At 61.9% G+C, this 21,156-nt stretch overlaps 1 protein-coding gene across 4 annotated transcripts in view; it reads left to right on the top strand.

Annotated features, from left to right (window-relative positions):
• PALM (paralemmin) overlaps positions 1–21,156 on the top strand; it is a 41,269-nt gene that overhangs the window by 1,106 nt on the left and 19,007 nt on the right. For 2 of the 4 annotated variants that reach the window (XM_064371178.1, XM_064371176.1), the window contains exons 2-5: positions 13,460–13,511; positions 14,298–14,378; positions 15,240–15,370; positions 20,631–20,757. In XM_064371178.1, the coding sequence (XP_064227248.1) occupies positions 13,460–13,511; positions 14,298–14,378; positions 15,240–15,370; positions 20,631–20,757 (391 nt within the window). Of the gene's footprint in view, positions 1–13,459; positions 13,542–14,297; positions 14,379–15,239; positions 15,371–20,630; positions 20,758–21,156 lie in introns of all 4 variants that reach the window. The other 2 variants (XM_064371177.1, XM_064371175.1) reach the window with 1 other exon arrangement.

Here is a 21,156-nt window from a genome sequence, read left to right as displayed (position 1 = left end):
CAGGGGTCAGGAGGCGCCTCCTGGGGTCACCCATCTGCCCTGCTGAGGCCCGGGTCCCCACCCCAGCCCCAGGACCGAGGACCGGATCTGGAGGCCGCGCCCCCTGTCCTTTCCACTGGGTGTGTTTTCTAAGCTGCTAACTTTCCCCCGGGGATTCACCCGTGACCCGCCACGCCCGTGGCTGGGTGGGGGCCCTTGCCTCCCCCCCTCCCTGGGAAAGCGAGACACCCAGCGTCCTCTGCTTTTGAAAACCCAGACAAAGGCCTGACCCGCTCCCTGTCACCCCGCCCCGGGAGCTCAGCCAGGGGCTCAGGGGAGCCAGGGCCCAGACTTGCCTGCTCTACACCCAACCCCCCAGCCTTGTTTATCTGCCCTGCTCTCCAGGCCCCTGGGGGAGCCTCTGGGCCTCCCGACAGCCGGGCCTGGGCAGGGTGTGGCAGTGAGGAGGGGCTGCCCAGGGGGACGCCGGAGATCTCCCTCCCAGAGCAGGGGCGTCAGGGAACACCCCAGGGGCCCCATTGTTTCCTTCCTGCCACCCCTACCTTTCCCACGGGGGATACTGAGGCCCAGAGAGGAGCAGCTGCCACCCCTGGGTCACACAGCACCTGGGGGGGCCCTCAGTGCCTGCTGCTCTGCCCCACGGCTTCTCCGTCCTAGGTCAGGGGTGGCTCACAGGTCCTCCAAGGGGTCACCACTGCTTTTTGGGACGCAGATATGGGACGGACACCCGGCATTAACCAGCTGTGAGCTGCCAGGAGAGGATGCCTCTCTCCGCGGTTCCCGGGCTGACAGCGGGTGGGGAGAGGCCCATCTGGTGCTGCCCCGTTTTGGACACCTGCCCCTTCGTTCTTCTCCCGAGCGGGCTTCAGGCACGAAGGCAGCGTCCGCCAGAACCTGGTAGCTCCCCTCCTGCCGTCTCCACGGGTTTTCCAGCTGAAGACACGGGAGCTGGCTGGAAAGTTTAACAAATGAATCTAAAACGTCATTCGTTAACACGTTATTTTTCGGTAACGTGAGGATTTAAGGAAAACTATCGGGTTGCTGATTACAGTGGCCGACGCTGCTGCCGGGGCGCCGGGGCGAGGGGCCATCCTGCAGGAGCTGGGGAGTCTCTGCTCCGGGAGGATTTGTGTGGCCCCTGAGAGACACATGGTCTGGCTGGTAAAATAAGGCTATTTTGGCTCGAAGCAGCCATTCCCCAGCACCCACAGCCCTGTCCTGGGTGAAGGCAAGGCTCAAACCCCCGGGATCGGGGGAACAGACGATGGTCAAGACCGGTCCAGACTCCTTCCCACTGGCAGACCTCGAAATTGGCAAGAGGGAAGTCGCCACTGGGTGCTAACTGGGTCCTCAACGCTCCTTCAGGCTTGCCAATCCCCCTTTTTAATGAGGCAGAGCCTGTCAAAAGGCAACGGTATCTAGCGATAATTGAGTTTAGTAACAAGCTTTCATTTTCATGTGTCTGCTTCTCCCCCATGTTTTTTCTCTTGTTTGTGTCTGCCGCTTCTGGTTTGCTCAGGCTTTGGTCACAATGTAACGTTTCCTCTTGAAAGGAGGCAACTGGATTTAAATTTGAGTGGCTTTGAAGGCAGGGAATATACAGAGAACAACCGGGAGGCGGTGGAATGTGGGGAAGTGGTTTCCTTCCTTCTCTTTCCTTTCCTCTTTCCATATCGCTGAGGTTGGTCTCGAACTCCTGGGCTCAAGTGACTTCCCCGCCTCGGCCTCCCACGTAGCTGGGATGACAGGTGGGCGTCATCGCATGGGAAGGCGGTTTGAGAAGTGCAGGCGTGATTTATTCACGCAGCAACGCTCAAGTGGGCACCTGCCTTTTCCACGGCCCTGTTCCGCGCGCTTTATGTGTGTGTGATCCCTTGGTGTTTTTGTTTTTTTGGAGATAAGAGTGTCTCTCCGTCATCCAGGCCAGAGTGCCGTGGTGCGAGCTCCACTCCCTGCAACCTCCACCTCCCGGGTTCAAGCAGTTCTCCTGCCTCAGCCTCCCGGGTGGCTGTGACCTCAGGTGTATACCACGACGCCTGGCCAATGTTTAAGAAGGGGTTTCACCATGATGGCCAAGCTGGTCTTGAACTCCTGATCTCACGTGATCCACCCACCTCGGCCTCCCAAAGTGCTAGGATTACAGGCGTGAGCCAACGTGCCCGGTCAACGTTTGTATTTTTAATAGGGATGGGGTTTCACCATGTTGCCCAGGCTGGTCTTGAACTCCTAACCTCAGGTGATCCGCCCGCCTCCGCCTCCCCAGAGTGCTGGGATGACAGGTGTGAGCCTCCACGCCCGACTGGCACTAGCTTTTTCCACGGCCCTGATCCGAGTGCTTTATATATGTCAACTCCCTTGATCCTTTTATTTGAGGGGGAGACAGAGTCTCTGTCATCCAGGCTGTGAGTGCAGTGCTGTGATCTCGGCTCACTGCCATCTCCACCTCCCTGTTCAAGCAATTCTCCTGTCTCAGCCTCCTGAGTAGCTGGGATTACAGGGACGAACCACCACACCCAGCTAATTTCTGTATTTTGAGTAGAGACGGTGTTTCGCCATGTTGGCCAGGCTGGTCTCAAACTTCTGACCTCAGGTGATCCACTCACCTGGGGCTCCCAAAATGCTGGGATTTCAGGTGTTAGCCACCACACCTGAGCGCTCGGCCCTTCCACTGATCCTTACTGAAGCTCTAGGAGGGAGAGAAACTGAGGTACAGGGCGGGGTGGTGGCACATGTGAGGGCACACAGCTGCAGAGGCATGGGTGGGGCTTCGCTCCTGGGTGGTCTGAGCGTGCTCCCTCTAAGCCGGCAGGGTCAGGAGCAGGGGAGGGTTTCGGTACCTGTGTCTGAGGGGTGGTGGTCTCGTGGAGATCAGACATCCTGGTGTCAGCTTTCAAACCCAGCGTGTTTACAGAGCCATGCAGGAGGAGGCCTCAGTGCTCTTGGTCCTGGGGATCTGTGCCCTGCCTCTGTGCCCCACCCACGCCGTTTTGTGATTCGGGAGTGGAGTGTGGAGAGAGGTGGCCCGACTCCCTGTCACGCTTCTGCATGTCACTCTCCTTGGGGCCTCACTTTTCTCATCTGACAAATGGGGACGTGACTGCCATTTTGGGGAAGGCAGGGTCAGAGGAGGGGCCGGTGCGGACCCTCTGAGCACCTCCCCGTGGGGGCATCTCTGCCTCTACCTCTTAGCCAGGTCCATCCTCAAGGGCCTCACATTTTGAAGCTAGGAAATGGGCTCATGTTCTTTGGCAGGGTTTTGTTTGTTTGTTTGAGATGGAGTCCCACTCTGTCACCCAGGCTGGAGTGCAGTGGCGTGATTTCAGCTCACCGCAACCTCTGCCTCCTGAATTCAAGCAATTCTCCTGCCTCAGCCTCCCTGAGTAGCTGGGAATACAGGCGTGCGCCACCACGCCCAGCTAATTTTTTCATTTTTAGTAGAGATGGGGTTTCACCTTGTTAGCCAGGCTGGTCTCAATCTCCTGACCTCGTGATCTGCCCGTCTTGACCTCCCCAAGTGCTGAGATTACAGGCGTGAGCCATGGAGCCCAGCCTTCTTTTTTTTTTTTCTTTTAGACTGAGTCTTGCTGTGTTGCCCAGGCTGAAGTGCAGTGGTGTGATCATAACTCACTGCAGCCTCAACATCCTGGGCTCAAGCACTCCTCCCACCCAGCCTCTTACGTAGCTGGGATTACTGGTGCGCACCACCACACCCCGCTAATTATTACGTTTTGCTTTGCTTTGTAGAGACAGGGTCTCCCTATGTTGCCCAAGCTGGTCTCAGACTCCTGGGCTCAAGTAATCCTCCCACCTCAGCCTCCCAAAGCACTGGGATTACACTGGTGAGCCACTGCTCCCATCCTGATGTTCTTAAAAAGTATTGTATCGGCCAGGCGAGGTGGCTGGCGCCTGTCATCCCAGCACTTTGGGAGGCTGAGGCGGGTGCATCAAGGTCAGGAGTTTAAGATCAGCCTGATCAACATGTCAAAACCCCGTCTCTCCCAAAAATATAAAAATTAGCCGGGCGTGGTGGCAGACACCTGTAATCCCAGCTACTCAGGAGGCTGAGACAGGAGAATCGCTTGAATCCTGGAGGTGGAGGTTTCGGTGAGCCGACATCACACCACTGCACTCCAGCCTGAGCCACAAGGCAAGACTTCATCTCAAAAAAAAAAAAAAAAAGGCATTATATCACTTTGTGTGGGACCTTGTTCATTGAACAAATGATCCCTTCTCACTGTCCTCGTGCTGTGCAGCATCAGAGGGGTCTGGAAGGCCATGGAGGGTCTTGTCTGAGGTGTGAGAAAGGCTTCCTGATCCAATCCATCATGAACCGTTTCTGAGAAGGATGTTTCAGGGTTCACGCCAGCAGGCAGAAGGGTGCATCTGGTGAAGGGACTGGCATGTGCAAAGGCCTGGAGGTGGGAAAGCTCTGGAAGAAGTGAACGCTCTTTGATGTTTGTTCCTGCTGGGCCTTGAGTGCCAGGATTTGGAGCTGTGGATTGCATGTGAGCAGGAGAGGAGCCATGGCTGACCTGGCCATGATGGCTGAACTGGTGTCTGAGAAGTGTAAAGTCAGGCCAGGGTGGCTGTCTCCTGTCCCAGGGCTTCAAGAAAGAATTCAGGGACAGTCAGAGCCGGTCACCAGGACAGAGCCTGGACTGGAGGGAAGGGAAGCCAGAGGAGCCAGGCCTTGGGATGGGCAAGACTTAGATTATGGCCAGGCAAGGTGGCTCATGCTGTAATCCCAGCACTGTGGGAGACCAAGGTAGGCAGATCAATTGAGGTCAGGAGTTTGGGATCAGCCTCGCCAACATGGTAAAACCCTGTCCTTAGTAAAAATACAAAGATCAGCTGGGTGTGGTGGCGGGTGCCTGTAGTCCCAGCTACTTGGGAGGCTGAGGCAGCTTGAACCCGGACAGCAGCTGCAGTGAGCCAAGATTGCACCACTATACTCCAGCCTGGATGACAGAACAAGATTCTCTCTCTCAAAAAAAAAAAAAAAAAAAGGCCAGGCACGTGGCTCACACCTATAATCCCAGCACCTTGGGAGGCTGAGGTGGGTGGATCACGAGGTCAAGAGATCGAGACCATCCTGGTCAACATGGTGAAACCCCATCTCTACTAAAAATACAAAAAATTAGCTGGGCATGGTGGCGCGTGCCTGTAGTCCCAGCTACTCAGGAGGCTGAGGCAGGAGAATTGCCTGAACCCAGGAGGCGGAGGTTGTGGTGAGCCGAGATCGCACCACTGCACTCCAGCCTGGGTAACAAGAGCAAAACTCCGTCTCAAAAAAAAAAAAAAAAACACACAAAAAAAACCTTAGATTAGGACCATAGTGAGGGCAGCTGAGCACAAGGTACTGCATGGTCAACAGCGGGGGTGGGGTGGGGTCATGCCTGGGAGCCCCGACTGGGTCGGCAGAGGCTGTGGGCAATTGAGGCAGTGATGCGGGACCGTGAAGGCCGGGAGAGGGACAGAGGCCTGGGGGGCTTCAGTAACGCACGTCAGGGAGTGGGAATCTTATGTCCTCATCGGTTTGTATTCAAACCCTTCCGACCATGGAATGTCTCAGAGCAAGGCCAGCAGGGGCTTCAAGGCTCCCTGGGGGTTGGGAAGGGCCCCAGCCCCTCCCCTGGCCTGGTCCTTGTTGACAAGGCTGACATTCTCATGACACATGCACACAGACACACACATGCACACTGGTATGTCTACACGTCTTTATGTATATTTCTTTCTCTCTCTCTCTCTCTCTTTTTTTTTTTTTTTGAGATGGAGTCTCACTCTGCCACCAGGCTGGAGTGCAATGGTGCGATCTCGGCTCACTGCAACCTCCGCCTCCCAGGTTCAAACAATTCTCCTGCCTCAGCCTCCAGAGTAGCTGGAATTACAGGCATCTGCCATTACGCCTGGCTAATTTTTTGTATTTTTAGTAGAGGTGGGGTCTCACCATGTTGGCCGGGCCGGTCTCGAACTCTTGACCTTGTGATTTGCCCGCCTTGGACTCCCAAAGTGCTGGGATGACAGGTGTGAGCCACCGTGCCTGGCCTGTATATAATTCTTAACGGCTTTACTAAAATATAATTCACAGATGGGCGGAGTGGCTCACGCCTATAATCCCAGTACTTTGGGAGGCCGAGGTGGGTGGATTATGAGGACAAGATACCGAGACCGTCCTGGCCAACATGGGGAAACCCTGTCTCTACTAAAAATACAAAAAGTAGCTGTGTGTGGTGGCGCACACCTGTAGTCACAGCTACTCAGGAGGCTGAGGCAGGAGAATTGCTCGAACCCAGAAAGCAGAAGTTATGGTGAGCCGAGATCACGAAACTCTGTCTCAAAAAGAAACCTGTGTATTTCTAAATATATTTCATACACTACACAGTCTGACTGCTTAAAGCACACAGCTCTGTCGTCTTTAGGACATTGACGGAGTTGTGTATCTTTCACCAAAATTTTAGAGTATTTTCATCACCCCCAAAACAAACTTCGTCCCCATTAGGCGTTCTGTCCCCTTCCCCGGCCCCTGCAGCGAATCCCCGTCCTGTCTCTGGACTGAACAGGAAGGGGATTAGCTCCAGGGGCCGGGGGAGGGGACAGGTCCTGGACGTTCCATAGAAACGGAGTCACACCCTGTGGTATTCCAGTGTGCGGATGGCCACGTTGCGTGTACACACGCATCTGTTGTCGGACACCCGGGCTGGTGTATCTATGACTGTAGGCCCCCCGAGGTGGCTGGAGCTTGTGCTCGGTTCACAGTCCAGGTCCTGCTTTACATAAATCTAAGTCGTGACAGTCAGTTTCTTTAAAAAGAAGAGGCAGTTATTGTATGACAGGTGGCCCTGGGACTGGTGGGAGCGTGAGAAGAGGGGGCTGAGACTGGGGGGACCTCTGGGTGGGGGCTTCCTCTGAAGCCTGTCATCCCAGCAAATAAGCCGGCTGGGCGCGGTGGCTCACGCCTGTCATCCCAGCACTGTGGGGGGCCGAGGCAGGCGGATCACCTGGGGTCAGGAGTTTGAGACCAGCCTAGCCAACATGGTGAAACCCCATCTCCACTAAAAATACAAATCAGCCTGGCATCGTGGCGGGCGTCTGTAATCCCAGCTAGTTGGGAGGCTGAGGCAGAAGAATCACTTGAACCCGGGAGGCAGAGGTCGCAGTGAGCCGAGATCACGCCACTGTACTCCAGCCTGGGCAAAAAGAGTGAAACTCAATCTCAGAAAGAAAAAAGAAAAAGATAAGTCAAGTGATCCGGGTGGGGAGAGCTACAGAGGGTGCTTCGGGGTGAAAGTTAGAAAGGCCAGAGGAGGCCTGAATGAGGAGGTGACATCTGCGGGAGGGCCTTAGGAGTGAGGCCCGTGGAGGGCTGGGGTAAGGTGCACCCGGCCCTGTGGAGGGAGCTTGGCCGGACGTCTCAGGAGTGTGGTCTCGGGAGTGTGGCTGGAACGCGAAAATGGGGCCTCTGCAGCCTAGTTTGCCCTGAGATCCTGCCGAAAGCCAGAGCCGGGCCCCATTCACGCCTCACTGCCCTGTCTTCCCGTGAGGGCCTGGGCAGGGTCCAGCTCTTCTTCCCACCCCAGGTTAATAAGCAGTAGATTTGCTTCCCTGCGTCTGTGGCCTGCTTTGACCTCCGTCTTCTCCTCTACCCCACGGGGTGATGCCTCTCTGCCTTCACTCCTTTAGGGCTCTCAGTGCCCCCCACGTGCTGTTTGCCTCACCGGAGATGGGGTGGCGCAGGGGGCCTCTGTACTGCATCCTGGTGGGGCTGGGAGGACGCTCCTTCCTGGAAGGCTACCTGGAGGAGGTGGCTGTGCTTGAGCGGATCTTGGTGCTGGAGAAGGGAAAGGAGAAGCCGGGAGCTGGTGAAGGCTGAGGGGCGGACATCAGGGCTTGAGCTCTCGCTTGGAGCAGGGCAGGGCAGTTGAGGAAAGAGGGCCGGGGGTGCCGGGGCTCCGGGGAGACACGGGCTCTAAGGACGCAGAGTATCACGGGGGTGGGAAGCAGCTGGGGTCCAGACTCCCCGAACTCCATCCCCGGCCCGGTGGGGGAAGGAGCCGCCCCCTCCCCTCCCCCTCCGCGCCCCGCGTGACTCCCCACCCCCCACAGTGGCCAAGGTCACCGTCAGCTGTTTCCTTTCAATTAGCAGCAGGAATGTTCCCGGTGCTGGGCTCGGCGCTGGCCCGGGCGGGGACCCCCTCGTTCTGGCTGGAGCTGCCCCGGCCGGGGGTTCTGGAAGGACCAGTGCGCTCCCCCCACCATCACACACACACACCCCTCCCGCCTCTGGCGCGGCCGCCCTGCTCGCTGGGTGACTTTGGCCGTTGCGTATCCTCTCTGGACCCTTCCAGCAGCAACGCCCCGAACCATCGAGGCCTCCGCGGGGCTCCGGCGGGGTCTGGGCCTCATTAACTCATCTCCTGGAGCCGGATTATCTCACGCGCTCCAGACGACGCCCTCGCCGGGCCCCGAGCCGCCCACACCGCCACGCGCCCGCCGTAAAAAGCATCGCGCGGGGACGGGAGGCCGGTGCGCGCCGGGGTGGGCGTCGGGCGGGAGGCGCGGCGCTCCGCGGGCTCTGCGCGGCCGCCGGGAGCCAGCGAGGCTCGAGACCCAGGACCGGCCCCGGCGCACCCAGCGGGACCAGGACCCACGCCTGCCCCGAGCCTGTCCACGCCTTTTGGCCGGGACTCAGCTTCTCCGCCCACCATGTAAGACCTTTTGTGATCTGACCTCCGCCTCTTTCCCTGCGCCCCCGGGGAGCCTGAGGCCTCCGCCGACCCGGGAAGCCCCGCGCTGGGGTCCTGGGCCCAGCTCCGCCGACCACACGGGAGTGAGAACCCCACGCGCCTGGCCAGCCCCACCCGCGAAGACGCGCGGCCCTGGCCTCAGTTTCCCCATCTGTGAAATGGGGCTGATCCGGCCGCCGGAGGGAACGAGGCTGGGGGAGGTGTTCTCGGTTTCTGGCTGTTTTTAACGCGCGTCGTGGTCGTATTTCGCGTGGTTTTTCGGATCTGTGACGTGGAACGTGGTGTTGGCTTGACCTTGGCTACCCGGCGTCGGGGGCGGGGCCACACCCTTCCCGGATGGAGGCCCCTTCTTGAGCTGGCGCCCTCATGGGCCCCCTCCTGTCCCCACGCCGCCGCGCGGGCAGTAACCCCCGACCCCTCCCGCGTCTCGAGGCTGCCCCGGGCCCGGCCGGGAAGCCTCGTTCCCCCCCTCACCCCACAAAGCGGGCCGGGGGCGGGAGATGCTGCGCGCCGGCCCCACCCCCGCGCGCCGGGCCTCGGCGTTGCCATGGGGACGGCGCGGTTGCCACGGCGACCGCCTCCCGCGGGCCCCGCCATCCATCACCCGGGGCGGCGGCGGCGCTCGGGCCTGGGGAGGGGCGTGGTGGGGGGGCGCCGGGGCCCGGGGAGGGGCGTGGGGGGGGGGGCGCCGGGGCCCGGGGAGGGGCGTGGGGGGCGGCGCCGGGGCCCGGGGAGGGGCGTGGGGGGGGCGCCGGGGCCCGGGGAGGGGCGTGGGGGGGGCGCCGGGGCTGGGGAGGGCGAGGGGGCGCGCGGCCTGCGCCCTGGGGCTGCTTCCCGTGCGTCCCCCGCCCGCCTGACCTTTCCCCGCCCCGGCCAGCCCGCCTGGGACAGGCTGCCCGGAGGACACTGCCGCCTTGTCTCCAGCCCGGGAGGCGGCCACACAGCCGTTTCTCTGTCCCCGGTTCCTGGTCTGGCCCCAGCGGCCACCTGCCTGCCCGGTGGGGACGGGCCCTGCGCGGGCGGTGCGCAGCCTGATCATGGGGCCTGGGGGTCCCTCCGTTTTGTGGACTTCCCGCCCCAGCTCCGCTCCCTCCGGGGTGGCCCTGAGCCCACTTAGAGCTGGAATCCAGGACTGCGGTGTTGCCATCCAGGGACGGCATCCAGCCATGGGAAGAGGGTGCGGGGCAGGGGGGACCATGTGAGAGGCCCTGGGGTAGGGGGGCCTGGCGCACAGCCGGGGGGTCTCCAGGAACAGACCACCAGGGGGAAGTGAAGGGGGGCCTGGGGGGTTCTTTCAATGGCTGTTGGGACCCAGGGAGCCTCTAGAGCAGGAGAGGGACAGGGTCTGAGTGATTATTGCTATTATTTTTTGAGACGGAGTCTTGCTCTGTCACCCAGGCTGGAGTACAGTGGTGCAATCTCGGTTCACTGCAACCTCTGCCTCCTGGATTCAAGTGATTCTCCTGCTTCAGCCTCCCGAGTAGCTGGGACTACAGGCGCCTGGCTAATTTTTGTATTTTTAGTAGAGACAGGCTTTCACCATGTTGGCCAGGCTGGCCTCAAACTCCTGACCTCAAGCCACCCACCCACCTAGGCCTCCCAGAGTGCTGGGATTACAGGAATGAGCCACTGTGCCTGGCCTTCTTTTTTTATTTATTTATTTATTTTTGAGACAAGGTCTTGCTCTGTCACGCTGGCTGGAGCACAGTGGTGCAATCACAGCTCACTGCAGCCTCGACCTCCTGGGTTCAAGTGATTCTCCCACCTCAGCCCCCCGAGTAGCTGGGGCCACAGGAACACATCCACACACCTGGCTTTTTATTTATTTTGGCAGAGACAGGCTCTTGCTATGTTGCTTAGGCTGGTCTTGAACTTCGGGGTTCAAGCAGTCCGCTGGCCTCGGCCTCCCAAAGTGCTGGAATTACAGCCATGAGCCACCACAACCAGCCCAGGATGTGACTCTCTTTTTGAGAAGCTGCCTCTGGCTGGCCAGTGGAGAGGGAGCTGTGAGGGGGCACGGACTCGGCAGGTAACACTGGAGGCCTGGGCTGGGGTGGGGAACGTGAGGCGGGCAGGAAGCGAGGGCCCAGGCCTCAAGGAAAAACAGAGGGGATGGCTTGCTGCCTACATCACCTGGTGCTGTGGAGTTGACCCAGAACTCCAGCTGATCGGGCCATTCAGGAAGGGCCCCCAAGCCAGAAAGCTGGATCAAGCCTTTCCTGAACCCCACCCAGTGAATGCAGCCTCCCTGAGGAGGGAGAAGGGGAAGCCACAGAGGGTGCGGCTGGTGCTCCCGGGCCCCTGGGAGGCAGCAGGAAGGGTAGGTGTCACCTGCCAGGAAGGGAGGAGCCGGTGGGGTCACCACTGGGGCATGGGAGCCGGACAACTTCACAGGCCTCAGCAGGGCCAGGAAACTGAACCCGAGTGTGGTGGGCAGGCGGGGCGCCTCAGGCTCCAGGGAAGTCGTGACCCGGAGCGGCCTCCCAGGCCAGGGCTTGGGGCTGGCCAGCTCTCTGTTCAGTTTCAGTTTCCCTGCTGAACCGGGGAGGGGACGGGGATGAGGGTGCGTCACAGCAGGGCTTGGAGCTGCAGGGGTCTGTGCCTCCGTGTTTGTGTGGATGGGGAAACTGAGGTCCAGAGAGGCTCGGGGGCTCCATGGAGGCAGGGCTAGCTGTGGGTCCTGACACCAGGCTGACAGGGCCGGGGGCAGTGGCGGACACACTGGGCGGGCTGCAGTTTCACCCTCTGGGAATGCAAGACGTTGAGGGGCTGGGGGAATCTGTCCCCACCCCTGCTGCACCCCTGGTTCCCGCCAAGCCCTGCCCGTCAGCCTGGACCTCCCTGTCTTGATGCCTCCCAGAGACCTGGGATTGTTCAGGACACAGGCCGGATTCTCCAGAAATCCCCTACTTGAGTTTGGGACAGCCACCACCCACCACCACCCTCCTCTGCCTGCCCCGTTGCACAGCCCTGGAGGCCTGAGGATCCTTGTCCTCACTGCTGGAAAGTCCAGGCCCGCGCTCAATGCTCAGCCCCTGTCTAGGGCTTCCTTGCTCCTTGTGGGGTTTTTTGTTTGTTTGTTTGGGGTTTTCTTTGGCGGAGTCTCACACTGTTGCCCTGGCTGGAGTGCAGTGGCGCGATCTCGGCTCGCTGCAACCTCTGCCTCCTGGGTTCAAGCCGTTCTCCTGCCTCAGCTCCCCACGTAGTTGGTTTTCAGGTGCCCGCCACCAAGCCTCGGCCTCCCAAAGTGCTGGGATTACAGGCGTCAGCCATAGCACCTGGTCTGCCCCTTGTGTTTACTAAGCACTTACTATGTGCGGCTTTCAGAGGGCTCGCAGACTGGGGAGGGGAGGGATTACGTGGCAGACTCCTCCTCTGGCAGGTGGGGAGGGGAAGCGAGAACCCAGTGGGGCGAGGGTGACCTGGACTCGGGGTGTGGACCCTGGGGCTGCAGGCGGATGAGGAGGGGGGACTTCGCACCAGCTTTTGGACCTGCAGGGTGAGGTTGCTGTGGGGGGGTCAGAGAGTCACAGAACTTTTCGATTCTTCCCTGGGCAAGCGAGTGTGTGGTGGGTGCCTGGCAAGGGTGGCGAGGGCTTTGATCAGGGACTGCAGGCACCCGCCACCACGCCCGGCTAATTCTGTGTTTTTGCTAGAGACAGGATTTCACCATGTTGGCCAGTCTGGTCTCAAACCCCCGACCTCAGGTGATCGCCCGCCTCGGCCTCCCAAAGTGCTGGGATTACAGGCGTGAGCCACCGCGCCCGGCCAAGCTGCCCCGATATTTGTTAAGCGCCTACTACACACCAGCTCTGGGAGTTGCTCTGGGTGCACTGTGGACTCTTCTCAAAAGACAATGATTGGGCTGGGCGCAGTAGCTCATGCCTGTAATCCCAACACTGGGAGGCCGAGGCAGGTGGATCAGCTGAGGTCAGTTCGAGACCAGCCTGGCGACATGGTGAAACGCTGTCTCTACTAAAAATACAAAAATTAGCCGGGCGTGGTGGTGGGCACCTGTTGCCCCAGCCTCTCAGGAGGCTGAGGCAGGAGAATCGCTTGAACCTGGGAGGCGGAGGTTGCAGTGAGCCAAGATCACACCACTGCCCTCCAGCCTGGGTGACAAGAATGAAACTCAGTCTCAAAAAAAAAAAGAAAAGAAAAAAGACGATGATTGGATGAGAGTGAGTCTGGGGTTGAATCCCAGCTTTGCTTGTGTGCTGTGTGTCCTTGGGAGGCTTATCGCCCTCTCTGGGCTTTTGCAAGCTCAGGCTTGGGAGGTGGGGCTGGTGGGTCTTTCACCCACTCTGCGCCCCTCCTGGGCCTGGAGAGTAGGTCCTGGTGGGCAGGAGGGTGCAGAGAGGACTGTCCTGATCCATCTTCTGGTCTGGGCCAGGAGGTAATACAATTCCTTGTTCCTGAAACACCCCTCTGGCCTTTGATGCCTGGTGAACTCCTATGCATCCTTGGTGGCCCTCCCTCAAGGCCCCCTTCTCCCCAAACCCTTCCTGGTTGCTAGGCAGAGGCTCTCCTGTCCTGGCTTCCTTGGCCGCTGCGGGAGCAGGGAGGGTCCCACTTTACAGAAGGAAAACAGGTTCAAAGATGAATCACTTGCCCTGGTTACCCCTGGGGGAAGGGGCAGAGCCAGGATTTGAACCGTGCCTGACGGGAAGCAGAGCTCACCGAACTGGAGCCTGACCTCATCTCCCCTCTCTCAGGGTCCTGTCGGCAGAGACCACGTCCCAGCAGGAGCGGCTGCAGGCCATCGCAGTGAGTTTCCGACGCCCCACAGACAGCACGGTCGGTGTGGGGAGGTGGGGGGACCCGGGGTCTCGGGGCCCAGGCCTATCCCAGGACCTGGAACCAGGGCGTGGGGGGTGGTGAGTTATTTGCCTGTGGATCTTGGGTCCTGCTGACCTGCAGACACTGAAATTAGAGACCCCTGAGTCCGCGTCTCCAGGACCCCGGCCTCCCCCTGCCTGATGGGTCAGCGGAGAAACGGGCTGGGATCCCCCGGAGCCTTGCCCTCATCCTGCAGGAAAATGGGCTTTGGTGGTGGGAGCATCGATGTCATTTGATACTGTCTTGGTGGCCTCCAACTCAAGAAGACCCCCTTGGGGCCAGCCGACCTCTCTCTGTGACCACCGCCCCCCGGGACCTGGCCTGATTCCCGAGTTCAAGCGATTCTCCTGCCTCAGCCTCTCGAGTAGCTGGGATTACAGGCGCCCACCACCACGCCCAGCTAATGTTTGTGTTTTTAATAGAGACGGAATTTTGCCGTGTTGTCCAGGCTGGTCTTGAACTCCTGAACTCAAGTGATTCTCCCGCCTCGGCCTCCCGAAGTGCTGGGATGACAGGCGTGACCCACTGCGCCCGGCCAGTCATTCATTTTTGAGACAGAGTCTCGCAGGAGTGCAGTGGTCCATCCGCTGTCAACTGGGAGCCAGTGGGCCACGCGGACAGGCAGGGTCAGGCTAGGCGGAGCCTTCCGTGGGTGTGGGGGGGATCTCTGGGTCCCCCACGCCTGGCCCCAGCCCCGCCTGGCTGTCCCCACAGGAGAAGCGGAAGCGGCAGGCAGAGATTGAGAACAAGCGTCGGCAGCTGGAGGACGAGCGTCGGCAGCTGCAGCACCTGAAGGTGCGGGCGGGGCCGGGGGGCAGAGGCCACCTTTCTCTAGGACCCAGGGCCGGGGGGCAGAGGCCACCTTTCTCTAGGACCCAGGGCCGGGGTGGCCTCTGCCCCCCTTTCTCTAGGACCCAGGGCCGGGGGGCAGAGGCCACCTTTCCCTAGGACCCAGGGCCAGGGGGGCAGAGGCCACCTTTCCCTAGGACCCAGGGCCGGGGGGCAGAGGCCACCTTTCCCTAGGACCCAGGGCCAGGGGGGCAGAGGCCACCTTTCCCTAGGACCCAGGGCCGGGGGGCAGAGGCCACCTTTCCCTAGGACCCAGGGCCAGTGAGCCTCGGGGGGGGCGGCAGTGAGACAGAGGCGACCCTGCCCCAGGACCCAGAGCCAGGCAGCCTCAGGGCACCAGGGAGGCAGAGGCCACCTTTCTCCAGGACCCTGAGTCCTCGAGACCCAGGCGGCAGTGAGGCAGAAGCCACCCTGCCCGGGAAGCCCCGCCCCACCCTGACCCTGATCCTGACTCCAACCCTGATTGTGACCTCAACCCCAATTCCAACCCCAACCCTGACCCAAACCTGACACTCGTAACCGCAACCTGATCCTGGTCCTGACGCCAACCCTGACCCTGACCTCAGTTCTGACTCTGACCCCGACCCGACCGCAGCCTCAATCCTGACCCTGACCTTGACCCCAACTCTGACATAACTGATCCCAACCCACACCCAGACCCTCCTGACCCCAATACCAACACGGACCCTGATTCTAACCCTGACCCTGACCTCAGTTTTAATTCGGACCCCAACCCTGACCCTGGTCCCGCCCCCGGCTCTGACACCGACCCCGTCCCCATCTCTGACCTGGACCCCTGCCGCCCAGTCCAAGGCACTGCGGGAGCGCTGGCTGCTGGAGGGGACGCCGTCCTCGGCCTCGGAGGGGGACGAGGACCTGAGGAGGCAGATGCAGGAGGACGAGCAGAAGACACGGCTGCTGGAGGACTCAGTGTCCAGGTGGGGCCGCGGCGGGGGTGCGACGGGGCAGGGGGTGGCCGAGGCAGGGGTGCGACGGGGCGGGGGGAAGCCGAGGCAGGGGTGCGACGGGGCGGGGGGCGCCGAGGCAGGGGTGCGACGGGGCGGGGGTGGGCCGAGGCAGGGGTGCGACGGGGCCGGGAGTGGGGAGCCGAGGCGGGGGTGCGACGGGGCGGGGGTGGGCCGAGGCAGGGGTGCGACGGGGCCGGGAGGGGGGAGCCGAGGCGGGGGTGCGACGGGGCGGGGGTGGGCCGAGGCAGGGGTGCGACGGGGCGGGGGGCGCCGAGGCAGGGGTGCGACGGGGCGGGGGTGGGCCGAGGCAGGGGTGCGACGGGGCCGGGAGGGGGGAGCCGAGGCAGGGGTGTGACGGGGCGGGGGTGGGCCGAGGCAGGGGTGTGACGGGGCCGGGAGGGGGGAGCTGAGGCAGGGGTGCGACGGGGCGGGGGTGGGCCGAGGCAGGGGTGCGACGGGGCCGGGAGGGGGGCGCCGAGGCAGGGGTGTGACGGGGCGGGGGTGGGCCGAGGCAGGGGTGCGACGGGACGGGGGGAAGCCGAGGCGGGGGTGCGACGGGGCCGGGAGGGGGGAGCCGAGGCAGGGGTGCGACGGGGCGGGGATGGGCCGAGGCAGGGGTGCGACGGGGCCGGGAGGGGGGCGCCGAGGCAGGGGTGTGACGGGGCGGGGGTGGGCCGAGGCAGGGGTGCGACGGGGCCGGGAGGGGGGAGCTGAGGCAGGGGTGCGACGGGGCGGGGGTGGGCCGAGGCAGGGGTGCGACGGGGCGGGGGGCGCCGAGGCAGGGGTGCGACGGGGCGGGGGGCGCCGAGGCAGGGGTGCGACGGGGCGGGGGGCGCCGAGGCAGGGGTGCGACGGGACGGGGGTGGGCCGAGGCAGGGGTGCGACGGGGCGGGGGTGGGCCGAGGCAGGGGTGCGACGGGGCGGGGGTGGGCCGAGGCAGGGGTGCGACGGGGCCGGGGGTGGGCCGAGGCGGGGGTGCGACGGGGCCGGGGGTGGGCCGAGGCGGGGGTGCGACGGGGCCGGGGGTGGGCCGAGGCGGGGGTGCGACGGGGCGGGGGGGGCCGAGGCAGGGGTGCGACGGGACGGGGGTGGCCGAGGCAGGGGTGCGACGGGACGGGGGGCGCCGAGGCAGGGGTGCGACGGGACGGGGGTGGGCCGAGGCAGGGGTGCGACGGGGCGGGGGTGGGCCGAGGCAGGGGTGCGACGGGGCCGGGGGTGGGCCGAGGCGGGGGTGCGACGGGGCCGGGGGTGGGCCGAGGCGGGGGTGCGACGGGGCAGGGGGGGGCCGAGGCAGGGGTGCGACGGGACGGGGGTGGCCGAGGCAGGGGTGCGACGGGACGGGGGGAAGCCGAGGCGGGGGTGCGACGGGGCCGGGGGGAAGCCGAGGCAGGGGTGCGACGGGGCCGGACGGGGGGAAGCCGAGGCAGGGGTGCGACGGGGCCGGACGGGGGAGCCGAGGCAGGGGTGCGACGGGACCGAGGGGGGAGCCGCGGCAGGGGTGCGACGGGGCAGGGGAGGTCGAGGCAGGGGTGCGACGGGGCCGGACGGGGGAGCCGAGGCAGGGGTGCGACGGGCAGGGCGGGGGGCCGAGGCAGGGTTGCGACGGGGCCGGGGGGGGGGGGCCGAGTCAGGGGTGCGACGGGGCGGGGGGGGGGGCCGAGGCAGGGTTGCGACGGGGCAGGCGGGGTCGAGGCAGGGGTGCGACGGGACGGGGGGAAGCCGAGGCGGGGGTGCGACGGGGCCGGACGGGGGTGCCGAGGCAGGGGTGCGACGGGCTGGGTTGGGCCTCGGGGCCACTGGCTCCCGGGAGAGTGTGGGTGGGAAGAGCCGTCAGTGTTCTTTGAGGGGGATGCGTGGACAGGACAGGCCAGGACACAAGGTGCTTTGAGAGGGACGAAGGAGCAGGCCGGGGCCTCTGCCTGGGCCGGGGCAGCTTGCTGGGGGCAAGGTCGGCCAAATGGCCTCGGGCAGAGAGTCGCCCCCTTCCCCTCCCGCCGTCCCCATCTGAGCCGGTGAGGGCTATGGGGTCGGCTCGTGGGTCCCTGGAGCGTGTTGCCGCCACTGGCCTCCCTGGGGGCTTCCTGGCGCCAGCCCAGCCGGCGGGCTAGTGCTCCCCTGGTGCGAACAGGGTGGATGCCGAGCAGCTGGGCCCGCAGGAAGCCCAGGCGGGGGCAGGATGGGGACAGGATGGGGAAAGAAAGTGGCCATCCTTGTGGGGGTTGGGACCAAAGGCCTGGAGTTTCCGGCCCGCGGAAGGCCCGGGCTCTGCTAGGGGCAGCAGGGTCAGGGCAGAGGGAAGTGATGACCGAGATCCCAGATGCCTGCCCTGGCCAGGGAAGGGGCTCTGAGGGAGGACGCCTGCCGGGTCACACGGCACCAGGGCCTGGCACTGGCCTTGCAGGCCTCGCCCGGACGCTGGGATCTGACCCCCGTGGGGGCCCCGTCCCTGCCCAGGTCTGCCTATTTGCCTTGAAGAAAGCGTGTGTCGGGGGGTTCGGGGTGGACGTCTCCCTGGGTAGTGTTTAAAGGCATGGACAGGCTGGGTGTGGCAGCTCATAATCCCAGCCTGTAATCCCAGCCTGTAATCCCAGCACTTTGGGAGGCCGAGGCGGGTGGATCAATTTAGGTCAGGAGTTTGAGACCAGCCTGACCAACATGGAGAAACCCCGCCTCTCCCAAAAATACAAAAATTAGCCGGGCTTGGTGGTGCGTGCTACTAATCCCAGTTACCTGGGAGGCTGAGGCAGGAGAATCACTTGAACCCGGGAAGCAGAGGTTGCAGTGAGCCGAGATTGTGCCACTGCACTCCAGCCTGGGTGTCAGGGCAAGAATCTGCCTCAAAAATAAATAAATAAATAAAATAAAGGCATGGCCGTGCCAGGTATGGGCAGTTGTTCACATCTATAATCTCAGCACTTTGGGAGGCTTAGGCAGATGGATCACCTGAGGTCAGGAGTTCTAAACTAGCCTGGCCAACATGGCAAAACCCTGTCTCTACTAAAAATACAAATAAAAAATTAGTCGGTGTGGTGGTGCATACCTGTAATCCCAGCTGTACCGGAGGCTAAGCCGGAGAATCGCTTGAACCTGGGCGATGGAGGTTGCGGTGAGCCGAGATCGTGCCATTGCACTCCAGCCTGGGCAACAAGAGCAAAACTCTGTCTCTAAAAAGAAAAAAAAAGGAAAAAAGAGGCTGGGACGGTGGCTCACAATTCTAGCACTTTGGGAGGCTGAGGTGGGTGGATCACCTGGGGTCAGGCGCTCGAGACTAGCCTGACCAACATGGAGAAACCTCGTCTCTACTAAAATACAAAATTAGCTGGGTGTGGTGGTGGGCGCCTGTAATCCCAGCTATTGGGGAGGCTGAGGCAGGAGAAGTGCTTGAACCTGGGAGGCGGAGGTTGCAGTGAGCCGAGATGGCACCATTGCCCTCCAGCCTGGGTGACAAGAGTGAAACTCCATCTTAGAAAGAAAAGGAAGAGAAAAGAAAGGCATGGATGGGGTCGGGCAGTTCTGGTGGGTTTGGAACCTTGGAATGAGCTGAGCGTGACTGACTCCTGGGGCCTCAGTCTCCTCACCCGTGAACCAGGGAGGCAAAACCCCCGCTGTGCACATCTTAATTCCAGCAAACATTAAGCACCTGTGTGTGCCTGGGCTGCCCTGGATGTTCAGACAGGGGTGGGGCTGAGACCGGCCAGGCCCTATCTGCAGAGAGGTGGAAAGTCGGACACCAGGGCAGAGGCAGTGGGAGGAGTTACTGGCCCTGGGGGCTGGACATGTTGAGTTTCTTCCCACCCCACCCCTGCTGGGTGCAGCCCTAGTGGGCACAGGCTCAGGCCCCTCCACGTAGGGTGGAGACCTGGCTTGAGACCTAGCGTGCTTTTAGGGGCCTCAGCTTCACGCCTCCCCCGGCAACCCACTTGTCAGGTACCGAAACTGAACTGACCTGAGTCTCCACACCCACCTTCTGCCCAATCAGCGCCTCTGCTCAGACACCTCCTACAGGAAGTCCTCCAGGCTGACCCTGGGCTGGATCCCTCTTCCTGGGGGTGCACAGATCTGGCTCTGTGTCCAGCTTGCCAGCCTGGGCCCACCTTGTTAGACCTACGGACTCAGCCCCTGTCTGTCCGGTCTGGGGGCCGGGGCCGAGCTGCCTTTAATGCCACCCACCCTCACCAAAGCCCGGGACTGGGATTTCATATCCCAGTGTTGTTTTCCTGGATCTGTTTGTACCATTATCTTCTAATACTTGGAAAGTGACATGGTTTTTCCAGTTTTCCCAGAGAGATAAAGTTTCCTGTTAAAAGACAGATTTGAGAGGGAAGAGAGAGTTTGTTTGAGACAGATAGTGAGGTAAACAGCATAGGCCAGTGGTAAGGGGACGTGGAGAGCCAGCCCCGGCTTGAATCCCGCCTCTGCTACCCGCTGGCTGTGTGCCTGCTTTACTCCGTGCCTCACTTTCCCCCACCGTGAAAGAGCATGATGGGTTTACCTCTCGGGGCTGCCGGGGAGCATTAAATTTGGGGATCTAGGCCAGGCGCGGTGGCTCACGCCTGTAATCCCAGCACTTTGGGAGGGCGAGGCACGCAGATCACCTGAGATCAGGAGTTCAAGACCAGCCTGGCCAACACGGTGAGACCTCATATCTATTAAAAATACAAAAAATTAGCCAGGTGTGGTGGCAGGCACCTGTAATCCCAGCTACTCAGGAGACTGAGGCAGGAGAATCGCTTGAACCCGGTAGGCGGAGGTTGCAGGAAGCTGAGATCGTGCCATTGCACTCCAGCCTGGGTAACAAGAGCAAGATTCTATTTAAAAAAAAAAGAGAGAGAGGCCGGGCGCGGTGGCTCACCCCTGTAATCCCAGCACTTTGGGAGGCCGAGGCGGGTGGATCACGAAGTCAAGAGATCGAGACCATCCTGGTCAACATGGTGAAACCCCGTCTCTACTAAAAATACAAAAAATTAGCTGGGCATGGTGGCGCGTGCCTGTAATCCCAGCTACTCAGGAGGCTGAGGCAGGAGAATTGCCTGAACCCAGGAGGCGGAGGTTGCGGTGAGCCGAGATCGTGCCATTGCACTCCAGCCTGGGTAACAAGAGCGAAACTCTGCCTAAAAAAAAAAAAGAAAAAAGAAATCTGGGCAGCTGTCGTATGCAAGGTGCTCAGGGCTGCACCGGGGATGCAGGTGTGCCCCGTAACGTCACCCTCATAGGCACACCCTCTCCCCAGGTTGGAGAAGGAAATCGAGGTCCTGGAGCATGGAGACTCCACCCCAGCCTCTGCCAAGGAGAACGCAGTGGCCCCGAGCCCAGCCAAGGAGGAGCGCAAGACAGAGGTGGTGATGAATTCGCAGCAGGTAAGGGGTGGCCGGGGGGGATCCCCAGGCACCCACTCCCACGGGTCCCAGGTCGAGACCCCACCCCTTCCATATCAGTGCAGCCGAGGGGACAGGCACAGATTAGAGCTAGGTGCTCGGAGTTCAGCCTCACCGGGACCTCTCTTCCCAGCTGTGTGAGCTGGGACACACGCATGGTTTCTCCTCTCTGGGCCTCGGTTTCCCCATCTGTAAGACGGGGCAATAATCAGAGCAGCCACCGCTGGGATCATTGGAAGGGCTCAGGGAATGGCAGAAGACCCGGGGCCGGACGGTGTGGCGTCAGTGTTTTTTGGGTTTTTTTTTAGATGAAGTCTCACTGTCGCCCAGGCTGGAGTGCAATGGCATGATCTCTGCTCACGGCAACCTCCACCTGCTTCA

The sequence above is a fragment of the Aotus nancymaae genome, unplaced genomic scaffold (genome assembly GCF_030222135.1).
Source record: "Aotus nancymaae isolate 86718 unplaced genomic scaffold, 86718_ANA_hifiasm-v0.15.2.pri h1tg000124l, whole genome shotgun sequence".
In the NCBI taxonomy this organism is placed as follows: domain Eukaryota; kingdom Metazoa; phylum Chordata; class Mammalia; order Primates; family Aotidae; genus Aotus; species Aotus nancymaae.
The sequence above is the reverse complement of the archived record's forward strand: the minus strand, read 5'-3'. Positions and strand labels throughout refer to the sequence as shown.